This window comes from Dipodomys spectabilis, unplaced genomic scaffold, assembly GCF_019054845.1.
Source record: "Dipodomys spectabilis isolate Male_0828 unplaced genomic scaffold, ASM1905484v1 ptg000043l, whole genome shotgun sequence".
NCBI lineage: Eukaryota > Metazoa > Chordata > Mammalia > Rodentia > Heteromyidae > Dipodomys > Dipodomys spectabilis.
Window position 1 is genome coordinate 32,307,613 of NW_024870720.1, and position 12,639 is coordinate 32,320,251.

At 38.8% G+C, this 12,639-nt stretch overlaps 1 protein-coding gene across 2 annotated transcripts in view; it reads left to right on the forward strand.

Annotated features, from left to right (window-relative positions):
- Anxa3 (annexin A3) overlaps positions 1 to 11,997 on the forward strand; it is a 54,091-nt gene extending 42,094 nt beyond the window's left edge. For both annotated transcript variants that reach the window (XM_042678142.1, XM_042678143.1), the window contains exons 10-13: positions 63 to 158; positions 3,507 to 3,565; positions 5,877 to 5,999; positions 11,595 to 11,997. In XM_042678142.1, the coding sequence (XP_042534076.1) occupies positions 63 to 158; positions 3,507 to 3,565; positions 5,877 to 5,999; positions 11,595 to 11,657 (341 nt within the window). In that variant the 3' untranslated portion in view covers positions 11,658 to 11,997. The remainder of the gene's footprint in view (positions 1 to 62; positions 159 to 3,506; positions 3,566 to 5,876; positions 6,000 to 11,594) is intronic.
- Positions 11,998 to 12,639: the final 642 nt, after the last annotated feature.

Below are 12,639 nucleotides of genomic sequence, written 5' to 3' on the forward strand. Positions count from 1 at the left end.
GAAATATATTCAAGCATGGTCAATTGGGATGCTTAAAAAATTTTTGTGGTGCTACTTTTTAGCATTTGATGAATACAGAAATATTAGCCAGAAGGACATTGAAGACAGCATCAAAGGAGAATTATCTGGGCATTTTGAAGACTTACTGCTGGCCATAGGTAAGCTCTTGAATGCTAATACATGGGGCTACTTTGCACATCTTTTAGCTTAATGTCAAGGTGAGCTCTTCCATCCCCCAGCACAGTCCACAGATACAGTTAAGTGTTCTATGAGGAAGTTACCTTTCTACCTCTTACGTTGCCTTTTAAATCTGCATTTGCCTTGTTGCCATGTTTACATTATAGACTCCTTGAGAGCTGAGATATTACATTTTAAGGTCATTCTTACCGAAATTTGAGGCTTCAGCCAATATGGTGTTTCATCTTATTTGGTTATTTCTGGAAGATGTCAGTAGCTGCCGTCAGAACTGCAGGTCTCATCCTCCTTGGTTGAGAGAGCCAGGGGCATGTCAAGAAGAATAAGGAGGAGGAGGAGGGGGAAGAGGAGGAGGAGGAGGAGGAAGAGGAGGAGGAAGAGGAGGAAGAGGAGGAAGAGGAGGAAGAGGAGGAAGAGGAGGAAGAGGAGGAGGAGATGGAGGAGGGGGAGGAGGAGGAGGAGGAGTCAGCCTGAATCCATTCCTATTCAAAGAGTCCATTAGTAAAGCGTCAAGAATACGATTGTACAAGCATTGGGATCTCAGCAGTCTGTCTTTTTCAGCAGTAGGAGAATTCCTTACACAAAGATGAATTCAAAGGGAGCAGACATTACTCAAAGCCAACATTCTTGACCTTTCTTGTCAACAGTTAGGCAACAAACATCCATTCGATTCCTGTACAGACACAAGACTGTTCAGAATCTACAACTACTCTAATTTTGGGTGTTCAAGGAGGAAATACTGGACTCCTATACACCTTGTTCCACTAACGAGAAGTCATTGCTAATATCCATTCCATGTGAAGATGAGAAGTTTTATTCAAAAAGACTTTTGCAACTGGATCCTAACAATGTGCAAATTTGAAAATTCAAACAGCAAACTTTCTTTTTTTTTTTTTTGGGAAGACACTTTTCAGAGAAAGTTAGACAACAAGAAGGCATGATCAATGGTTTTTGAAATGACAGGTGGCTCATTGTTGGTAGCTGGATTCTTGGGATAAAACCATAAAGGGACATAATCTTCATTTACTAAAATGAAGGATGGGGACAAGCCAAAGTTCATAGGCCTTTAGGAAGAGAGCCTGACTGAAGTTTGGTCAGGATAGTGAAGAGAGGTAAGACATAGGCAATGGTGAACTCTACTGGACTGCTCAAGTTTTCCTACCTCTGAGGGTTGGGCACTAAAACTTCCTTATCCCTATCCTCTACTGCCACTTTTGACATTTGCAGACAGAAAGAACAATGTGCTTAAAAACATGGAGCAAAGGGCAAACTAAAGGGAAAGAATTGATTTGAAAAAGAAAAGATTGTGCCAGGTGCCAGTAGCTCATTCCTGTAATCCTAGCTACTCAGGTGGCTGAGATCTGAGATGCATGGGTTCAAAGCCAGCCCAAGCAACCACCAAACAAAGCTGGAAATAGAACTGAGTAACCACCAAAAAAAAGTCTGACAAGGGAACTGTGGCTTGAGTGAAAAAACTAAGGGACAATGCATAGGCCCTGAGTTCAAGCCCCAATACTGACACAATAAATAAATAAATAAGGATTCTAAAAATCTAATTGAAGGATAATAAGTTTAATAGAATAAATTATGTCATAATGATTTTTGGTGAAATTTTTAAGATTTATTTTTAATATATTATTATAGAGGTGATGAGGGATTACAATTATGTGTGTCAAGTAATAAGCACATTCCTTTCATACAGTGTCTCTTTTTCTCTCGTTTTCTCCCAGTCCCTCCCTCCCATCTCTACCCACAAGTTGTATATAGTCCATTATCATCAATGTCTAGTGAGCTCAAGTGCTACACGTTTTCACTCTTTTTCCCTGGAGTTCTGTTCCCTCCCCCCCAACCCTTCTGAAGATGTACACTTAAATATACCATAAAGAAGACTGAATCATCTAAAACTAAAAATTTTTAAAAGATAGAAAGAAAAAGAAAGAGAAAGAAAGAGGTCTCATATTTCCATATCTTAGAGTTCACTTCAGTAAATATATATTAGCATGAAGAGACACGTAGGCATTGCACCTTTGTGTTTTTCTGCTAAGATTATTCTCTTCTGGTCTCACTGTGTGTGAGTATCTAGAATCCTGTATAATTTACCATATCCCAGTATATCTTAGTTCTAATTTCTGCATACCAGAGAGAACGTGGGCCATTTGTCTCTATGAGCTTGATTTGCCTCATTTAATATGATTTGTTCTAGTCTCATTTCTCTGCAAATGACATAATTTTATTCTTTCTAATGGCTGTGTGTATAGGTAGCACATTTTTTGGATCCACTCATCTATTGTGGGGCATCTGGGCTGTTGCCATATCTCGGCTATTGTGAATAGTGCAGCAATATAATGTCTTTTTAAACATGCAGTTCAAATGGTTCATTTTCTTTGCCAAGCAACTTCACATCTAATAGTCCCTTAAATCACTTACACACCAAATCTCTTGCTTTGCTTGAGAAAGTTCCTAAGTCCTGATGAGAAAAATCTAGTCTTGTTCTGAGATCCAAAATGCATTATAAAATCCATTCTCATTTGGTCAGGTTCTCACCTAGGAATCAGATTTAAGATTACAAAAATAATTGTGTTACAGTAAATAGGTTTGTTCCCTACAGACTTCTCCTATTTTCATTTTATTTCAAGGATCATTCATTTACTCATTTTTTGTCAGTTTCTTTTTTTGGATTTATTTCTGCTTTACTTGTTAGGTCACAATAAAGACTTGTCCATTCTTTTTTTCAATGATTGCAGTTAAGTTATAGGCACTAGTTCTAATGTAGTTATTCTAACAGTAACTGCCTATGTAGACTCATCCAGACACTTGAAAAGAAAATCCTTCCATGGGGTGGGGGGGAAAAGGGTTTTTAAATGGAACTCCAGTGTCCTTTCTCACTAATGAATTATTTGGAACCACATCTCTGCAGTTGCTAGGTCAAAGTTCTTTATCAGTAGCGAAAGATGATAGAAGTTGAGCAAGGGGACACCCTAGGGAATCCTCAATGTAAGGGTAGGTGTCTGGGATGGAGAGGTGAGTCAGATACGGTGGGAGTTCCTTTGGCAGGTAATGTTTTTTCTCCATGGCTGAAGATAATTACTATGCTAAGGTTCTGTGCAAATATGACATTACAAGGCTTTGAAATTCAGGTTAAGCAGTCTTCCTTTCATTCTGAATAGAAGCCAGTTGTGAGGAGGGAGTAGAATGGCATAACAGTCGAAAGAATTGTATCTTTTTTAAACAAACCAATTACTATTGCTTTCCCAATTTCTATTAGGTGAAGCTAATAATAATCCCTTTTTTTTTTTTTTACTTTATAACAGTTCGTTGTGTGAGGAACACGCCTGCCTTTTTAGCTGATAGACTGCATCAGTCTTTGAAGGTTGGTCCGCAAATTTCATATGCATTCTTAGCATTTCTCAAGGAGAAGAAAACTACTGTTTATGCCTGCGATCCTAGCTTCTCAGGATGGATGTTCAAAGCTAGACTGGAACAGAAAAATCTAGGAAATTCTTATTTCCAATTAACCAGAAGAAAAGCTGGAAACGAAAGTGGGGCTTAGTGGTAGAGAGACAGCCATGAGCTAAGGGAGATGGCATAGGCCCCAAGTTCAAGCCTCAGAACTGGCACCAAAAAAATTGCTTAGTGTTGATAGTGTCATATTTATCTTCCATATTGATAAGTTTTTGTAGCTAATTTATCTGCTAATTTACTTGATAGGTTGATGGACACACCAATAAATAAGGATTAGCTAAGCAAAGTGTTAGTAAAATTAGCAGCAGGGGTGGACAACAGAACTTGTTTTAGAATGCCATCAAACGTAACCCCTGAGTTTGGGGGCTTCTCAAGAAGCTTTCCTGGAAATAAACTAGGCTGAATCATCCATCTTTATAGGATATTGAAACTCTGTGTGTTTTCCCTCTGTCTGCTGGATCAGAGAATTCCATGAGTCAAGCTCATGTCTGCTTCCAGATCCCAGAACAAGGCCTGTCTCGGGAGAGATCCTTTCTTTACAGGGAATTTCCTGGAGTTTCATCTATACCTTAAAAAATGGATGTGCTGTTTCATATCTGCAATCCCAGCTCCTTAGGAGGCTGATATAGACAGATTGCAGATTAAGGCTGGACTGAAAAATAAACAATATGAGAAACAAGTTCCAAAAGCAAAAGGAGCCGGGGCATGGCTCAAGTGGCAGAGTACTTGCCTAGCAAGCACAAGGCCCTGAGTTGAAACTCTGTACCAACAAAAAACATGAATGTCCAAGAGAACACCTCCTCTCCTCACTGTGTGCTACCTACAAGGCAGTCATCTCAGGAGAGAGCTCCAATAGCAACTAACCTTACCCATTTGTTAGGGCTGTATATTTCTCCATAGCCTCATGCACTGTGTCTCAACCACCTCTGTTCTCTTTCCATTCCCTGACTATGCCAAGTTGGTTCTTTGAATTTGTTGTTGTCTTTACCTGGGACCCTCCTCCTCCAATGGCTGCCTCTTTGTTCAGCTTTCTTCCCTGATTGTGTTATGTCACCTGTTTTCCCTTTCAGTTATTCCATTCTATTTCCCTGCTTTATTTTCTTCCTATGTTTCATTAAACAGTTGGACAATTTATTGTCTTGATTAGAATATAGTCCCTATGAGGTCAGAGATAGGATCTGTGTTTCCCTAAACCATATGTGTAATAAATAGAGCAATGCCTGGAATGTAGGGGCTGTTCAACAGGCATTTTGGGGATGCATAAATAAATGGAATCAACATCTGTCCAACTGCTCACCTGAAATGTGTACATTCTCCTTCTCTATGAAGCAACGTTTTCTTGACAATCCTAAACAAGAATCCTTCAGATTTTCCTTTTTTCTCCCGTTATGGCTCAGCTTGCCATTATCTTTTCTTTGTTTACCTCTGAATGGGTCTTAAAGACTCTAGTCTTGTCCTTTATCATACTCCAATCCAAAATTTGCTCCTTGCACTGTAGAGTGAAACCACAAGTGTATCTGATCTCTATATATTCCTGGTTAAAATGTAATAGTTATTTATATTGAGTTGATGTAAACCACATTTCATGGTTACCTAGGCCTGGCTTTTCCAGACACATCTCTTGCTAGCCTTCTTATTCTTGAATATTTGACATTCTTTCTTGCCCTAAACCTTAAAACATAAAATATCCTCCACTGAAACAGTTTTTCCTTCCAGCTTGTATGAAAACACTCCTTCTCCTGGTTAATATTTTTGGAGACAGAGTCTGCCTGTGTACCCCAGACTGACCTTTGGCTTCAGATTCTTCTGCCATAGCATCCCAAGGGCTGGGATTATAGGTGTGTGCCACTGTGCCCAGTACTCCTGTAATAAATGTCACTTCTTTGATTTTTCTTCTAATAATATGCTTCCATAATACTCAATATCTGCCATATGTCAGACTATTTTTAATGTCTCATTTTATTGCCTGTACTCTTTACAAAATTGGAAACCTGTTATGGATAACTCATCTCTGTTATTCAGCATATGATTGATACTGGCGCTGAGGAGGGGCTCAACAAGTATTTTTTGGAAATGATTGGGTCTAATGGGAAATGAATGAGGAAAAAGTACCATGGCTGAATATTTCATGTACCATTATCTAATCTTACAAATAATGGTCTCCATATCATTTTGTGACCAATGAGATTTCCAATGTGATCACTTGCATTTCTTACCAGGGTGCTGGAACTGATGAGTTCACTCTGAACCGAATAATGGTTTCCAGATCAGAAATTGACCTTCTGGACATTCGGCATGAGTTTAAGAAGCATTATGGGTATTCCCTCTATTCAGCAATCAAAGTAAGTCTCCTTAAAAAAATTTTATTGTAAAGATACTGCATAGAGGGGTTACAGTGAGGTAAGTAAGGTAATGAGTACATTTCCTACCGAGCATGGTTACCCCCTCCTTAAAAATAGCAAAGCATACTTTGTTTTTCTCTACTTGTCTTCTTTGCTTTTCATCTCTTAAAATATAAAGTCATTTGGTACTCGAGGTATGGTTCAAGTGGTGGAGTGCTAGCCCTGAGAGTTCTGAGTTCAAGCCTCAGTACTGGAGTGCAGTAGGACGACTTAGATTTCTCTCCTTTTCTGTGTTTTCTGAGTTAAAATAACTACAGCAAGCTGAGTGCTGGTGGTTCACTCTTGTAATTCTAGCTCCTTGGGAAGCTGGAGACGAGAGGACCATTGCCAGGTGCCAGTGACTCATGCTTGTAATCCTAGCTACTCAGAAGCTGAGCATTGAGAATAGCCATTTGAAGCCAGCCTGGGCAGACAAATCGGTGAGCTCTAATTTCCAATTAACCAGCAAAAAGCTACAAGTGGAGGTGTGGCTCCAGTGGTAGAATCACAGTTCAATGGTAGCCTGGCCAAAAAGTTTATGAGAGCTCATGTCAACCAATAGGTGGACATAGTGTTGCACACCTGTCAGCCCAGCTACCTGGTAATCATAAATAGGATCATAGTCCAGGCTGGCCAAACAAAAATCAAGGGCATTTTTTTAAAAAATGAGCTGTTCTTCATTTGTAAAGTGTGTGTGTAAGTTGTTTGCCTATTATGTACACTGAAGTACTTGTGACAATTTGTGTATTGCTTGTGAAAATATAAGGAAAGGAAAAGCTATATTTTAAATTTTCTTTTTCTGGCCTGGGGTGTAGCTCAGTGGTAGAATTCTTGCCTTGCATGCATCAGCCCCTAGGTTCGAGCCTCCCTGACAGTAATAATAATAAACATCTTTGTTGTATACAAAGAACACAGGTTTTGCTGCTCTAGTTCATTTCATTTCAGTACACAGGACGTTTTCTCATTTTTAATGGCTGTACATCATTCCATTGTTTGTATATTTGTACCAAAGAGATCACAGATGTTTCTTGCTATTATAAGCAAGATTATGTTATATGATTACGTTATACGATTATGTGCTTATTATCATTTCGTGAGGTACGAGGATATCTGTGGGATAAATTCCCGACGCAGGAGTGTTGAGACAGATATAAATACATGCTTTTATAATCATGATAAATATTACCACCTAGCTTCATTTTCCTCTTTCATGAGGTAAGATGTAAGTCCTTGTTCTTTTAGAATCTCGAACAGAGGGTTGACTTCAACCCACAAACAACCCATTTGTGTTTTTACAATCTGATAGGTGAGACATTGTGTCTCGTTATAACATTTTTATTGCCATTTGTTTTGTTGAGACATAGGGTCTTTCTATGTAGCTCAGGCTGGCCTCAAATTCTCAATTTTCCTGCCTCAGCCTCCTGAGTGCTGGTACTACAGGTGTGTAGCACCATATCTGGCTTCAATGTTTTAAATGATACTTGTGATTATTTTTCTGCAATATCTCTATGTCTTTTTGTCCATTATTCTTTGGAGGTTTTGCTCCTTTGTCTTCCATACTTTAAGTCTCAGTGCCAATACAGATATAGCAACTGGCAAACAAATGGTGAATTAAGAGGCTAGCTCCAGACCGATCTATCAGTTTTCTATAGATTCATTTTCCTATCTTGGTTACCAAGGGCACATGGAAGTGTCCAGCAAATGCAGGATAGAGAGAAGCAGTCCAAGTTGTCCAAAACATTGTAGGAGCTAAGCCTCAGAGAGCTGGCCACCCACCCAGCCTCCAGGACCCCACTGGCTCAGAGGAAAGAAGGAGCTCAGGGCTGGCTTCCCAGAGGTCATGCAGGTGGCTTGGCTTCTATTCCTTCTATGTTACAGCCCTGACCCAGGACAGCCACCTTTCACCAGAGACAAACCTTAGCCATCCTGGAAGCAGTCATTCTTCAGGATCCACAAATGTGGGTTAATTAATGAATGAGTGAATTAATATCAATCACTCAGCTAGGTCTACTCATCAAAATTCTCGAGCCTTTGGTTTTGCACTTAACCTCTTCAGATGATGATGCTCGAATGAGCTGAAACTCTCTCTCTCTCTCTCTCTCTCTCTCTCTCTCTCTCTCTCACACACACACACACACACACACGCACACACACAAAGTTGCCAACTGCCTGGGGCTTAGCACAGAGCATTTCCTCAACGGCTCCCTCTCAATTCCATTTGAATTGATCCTGACACATTACAATAGTTTCCATCATCAAAGGAAGATTCAATAACCTTAACCACATTGCATTTACTAAGGCAAAAAGCAGACTCATACATTTTATAACAATTGTCAGTAACAAGGTTGACACAACAGGAAGGCTTTCCACTCACCCTCCGCAAACCAGAAAATTCAATTAAGCTGTGGCTCTCAGGCTTGCTGTGGTCTGGGTAATTGAGACTTATTATATTAGAAAACATTTAAACTATTTATAGTTTGATAAAAAAAGAAGAAATCCATCGCTGAAGAGTTCAGTTTGTGGTTTGAAATAATATAAATTCTTTTTATTTCCACCACCTCTCGTACATTATTAGATAATCTCATGATGTTTTCCTTACGATGAACAGAATGATTTCAGATGGCCAAGTTTCTGAAATTCAGAGATACAGTTCCATTGTGTATCCTCCCATCTTCCTCTCCCTGCCCCATGGTTTAAGCATTTAAATGATTATTTAACTGTTCTTAGGTGGTGATTGGTAGTGAGAAGGAAAGACAGAGGTAAAAATCAAATGTGTATTTATTTAATATAAATATATGAATGTAAAGTTTGTATGCGATTTTATATTTGAGTTATGTATGTGTTTAATGACTATAAATCTTTTAGGGAAAATATGATAGGTAGGGATCAAGAAAAGGTGATAATGTACGAATAAATGCTAGATTGTAGGGTACAGTGTTAGCATAGAAATGTAGGAGCTTAGAGAAAAGAAGTTTGGAGTTGCAGCAATGAGTATTGAGTATGCCTTTCAGGTCAACAGAATACATGAGTCTTCCTGTGGACTGCATTCTCTGCTTACCAACAGAATCCAAAAATGAATGTTCTAGAAGCAGAGATAGGAAGAAAGAGGCTACTTGCTTGATTAGAAATGGGAATGTTAGTGGCGCTGCGGCTCAAGTGGTAGAGCACTCGCCTTGAGCTGAAGAGCTGAGGGACAGCGCCCAGGCCCAGAGCTCAAGCTCCATGACTGGCAAAAACAAACAAAAAAAGAAATGGGAATGTTGAGAAATAAAATCTAAATAGCAAGATGAATTTGGTTAAAAAGAGCTTTGCAGTCAGCATTAGTACTGCATTCATTCAGTTTAAAATTTTATTAAATGTGCCAGGCATGAATGGCTCTTGCCTGTAATCGTAGCTACTCAGGAAGCTGAGATCTGAGTATCACAGTTCGAAGCCAACCTGGGAAGAAAAACCATGAGATCCTTTTTTCCAAGTAAGCCCCAAAAAAGAAAGAAAGAAAGAAAAAAGAAACCACAACCAGAAGTGGAGCTGCAGCTCAAGTGGTAGAGTGCTAGTCTTGAGCAAAAATGCTCAAAGACAGCACCCAGGTATCTGAGTTATCGCAAGCACTAGGACCAGCACATGAAATTTTACTAAATGTGCATCAGGCTCAAGATTACAATTAAAGTGGGTAGGGGAGATGAGTGGATACATTTTCTGCCCTTATGGAATTACACATAAATGTAAAAAAAAATCAAATTAACTATCACAACTGTTAAGTGTGGTGAAAGGCTTCTATGAATGGAATCATTATTCTGACCTAGAAAATGAGTGGATATGAACAAGACAATGGCCATTGTCATGCTACCTACACAACCAGAGAACCAGGAAGGAGCATTCAAATAAAAGGACTTGAAAATGATGGGAAATATCTCTTGCTAGAAGGAAAATAATAACATTTGAGGACCAAGGGACTGATCATGCTGGAATTCTTCAGCAGTGTTTAAGTAGGTTCATCTTGAGCTTCAGAGTAACAGAAAGCCACTGGAGAATTTTAAGCCAGATAGTGTTATGATCAGTGAAAAGACCCAGTGGTAGTGGAGAGTAAGTTGGGAAGAAGCTGCAGGTAGAGTGTTGGGTTAGGAGACTTGTCACTATGTGTTTTATATAGTCACATTGGAGTAGCTATGGGTAGGTTGATGGCCATGGAAAGACAGGAAAGAACAAGGGCTCAAATGATATTTAGGAATTAAATCTTCAGGGGCCTGATGTGAGAAGTGAGGAAGATGTGCTAAGAAGGATTCCAGGATTCTGACATGGGAAGCCGTGGTGTCATTTCCTATAGTCAAATGGGATTTTAAAATGTCACCTTTTGGAGGAGTGAGAGGAATCTCTGTGAGTTGTTTTTCATGTGCTGAGTTTGAGGTGTCTTTGGAAACGATAAGTGGAGATGTCACCAAAGGGTGGAATGTACCCAGAAAATTAATTACATTATTGAAACTAGAGACAAGGATCAAAGTCCTCTAGAGAGAAAAATGTAGGGAAAGAAAAGAAAGAACCAGCTGGGCACCTTAACTGTTCTTGTGAAAGCAGAATTTCTTAAATGCTAGTAAATTGACTGTGTTACTAGAAGGCAAAGGCATTTAGAGGTAAGAAGGAGTTCACATAGAAATCAGAATTTTATATACTAACTTCTAATAAGGCACTTGGATATATTTTCTTGACTAACTGGTAGAATCCCTAATAGTTGTTTACAACTCTGATCAGAGATGACCCAAGGAGCTTTATTGGGAGGGGGAATACTGAGCTTTGAATTTAGGCCCTGAGCTTATCTGATGGTGTTCTACCACTTGGGCTATACCTTCAGCTCTACTTTTTTTGAGGAGGGGTAGAGTCTTGAGGCTGTTTTGCTTGGGATGGCTAGGATTACAGGTGTGAGCCATTGCTTCCCAGATTTTCCGATATAAAGCTGTAGCATTGTTGACAGCTAACAATTTGAAAGAATGTTACATATGTCAAAGCAAGACTTGATTTTTACCTCTGTAAATAGAGGAAGACCTAAAATCAACATACAACAGAGTATTATAATAATATATTATTATATCATATATAATATAGATTATATGTTATAGATACTATATTATATTATATATTATATTACTACCTGTTGTGTCTTACTGTGAAAGCACATTTAACCTCTTCACTAAATGATATTTGTTCATGACATATTTAACATGACCACATTCTCCAATGACAGCTTTCCAAACAGGAAGCGTAAGTGGTGACAAACCATCACTGGTTGCTTTGAATTAAAGTAAAAAGAATGTAAAAATTTTGGACAATCCAGGATAAAAGCCAAGTTTTGTCTTTGATCATCTTTGGTGCATAGCAAACATCAAACTTTCCCATAATCCTTATGCTCACAATGGTATCTTTTCTGAGCTGAGATCGTTTATTGACTGGTAAAGGGGAAAAGAGTTGATACAATCATCTACACGGATGAGGCTCGCTTCACCAGTGCTATGATTCATTTTGCTCCCTTCATTATTTGTTTTCTGTTGGTCTTTTTCTTTGCAGTCAGATACTTCTGGAGACTATGAAATCACTCTCTCAAAGATCTGTGGAGGAGATGACGAGTAAAGAAGAAAATCCTTCCTTCTTGCCAGCCCCCATGATGAACTTCTTTAACAGCTGTTAACTTTCTTCTCATAGTACTTACACGTACAAACAGATGTACAATAGTGACTTGTTTATCTAACAGAAATTTTCATTATTCCATAATCACCACATAAACAAAACTGGTGATCTTAGGACATTCCACTTAGAGTTTATAGAGTAGTAGCTTATAGAATAAATTTTAAAAATGATATTAAGGATCTGTACATACAACCTAACTGATATTTTCCCAAGGAAGTCAGAATCTGTGTAGATCTAATCAGTAAAGCAGGATAATAAAAAGTGATGCCTTTTTAAAATGTAATTTGTCAACTTGTTGGGGTTTTTTTTGAGTCTGCCAATCATTTCTGTTGTCTGGTACCAACAACTAATGATATTTTAAAATATGTATTTGTCACAATATCTCTTGTCACCTATGATCAAGCTGAGAGTAGCAATGGAAGATAAGTTACTCATACTCCAGAAAGGATCTGCTGAGCTACTAATCAATTTCTTGCCTATTAAATATTGCTTTCCCAGAAATGGCTATTTAGTATAAAGCCTGACTAGCATCCTTTTCCTGTAAGTCACTAGAACTATGATTTAAAAAAAAAAAAAAAACAACTTATGCTGGGCGCTGGTGGCTCATGCCTGTCATCCTAGCTACTCAGGAGGCTGAGATCTGAGGATCTCGGTTCAAAGCCAGCCCTGGCAGGAAAGTCCATGAGACTCTTATCTCCAATAAACCACCAGAAAACCGGAAGTGGCACTGTGGCTTAAGTGGTAGAGTGTTTGCCTTGAGCTGAAGAGCTGAGGGACAACACCTAGGCCCAGAGTTCAAGCCCATGACCGTAAAAATAAATAAACAAAAAACAGTCTTCATCTTACCTTTCAATGGGCCCTAATAAGAAAAACCTTGATTAATAAGAAATATAAGAGGCAAACATTTCCATTTGAAGTTATTAGT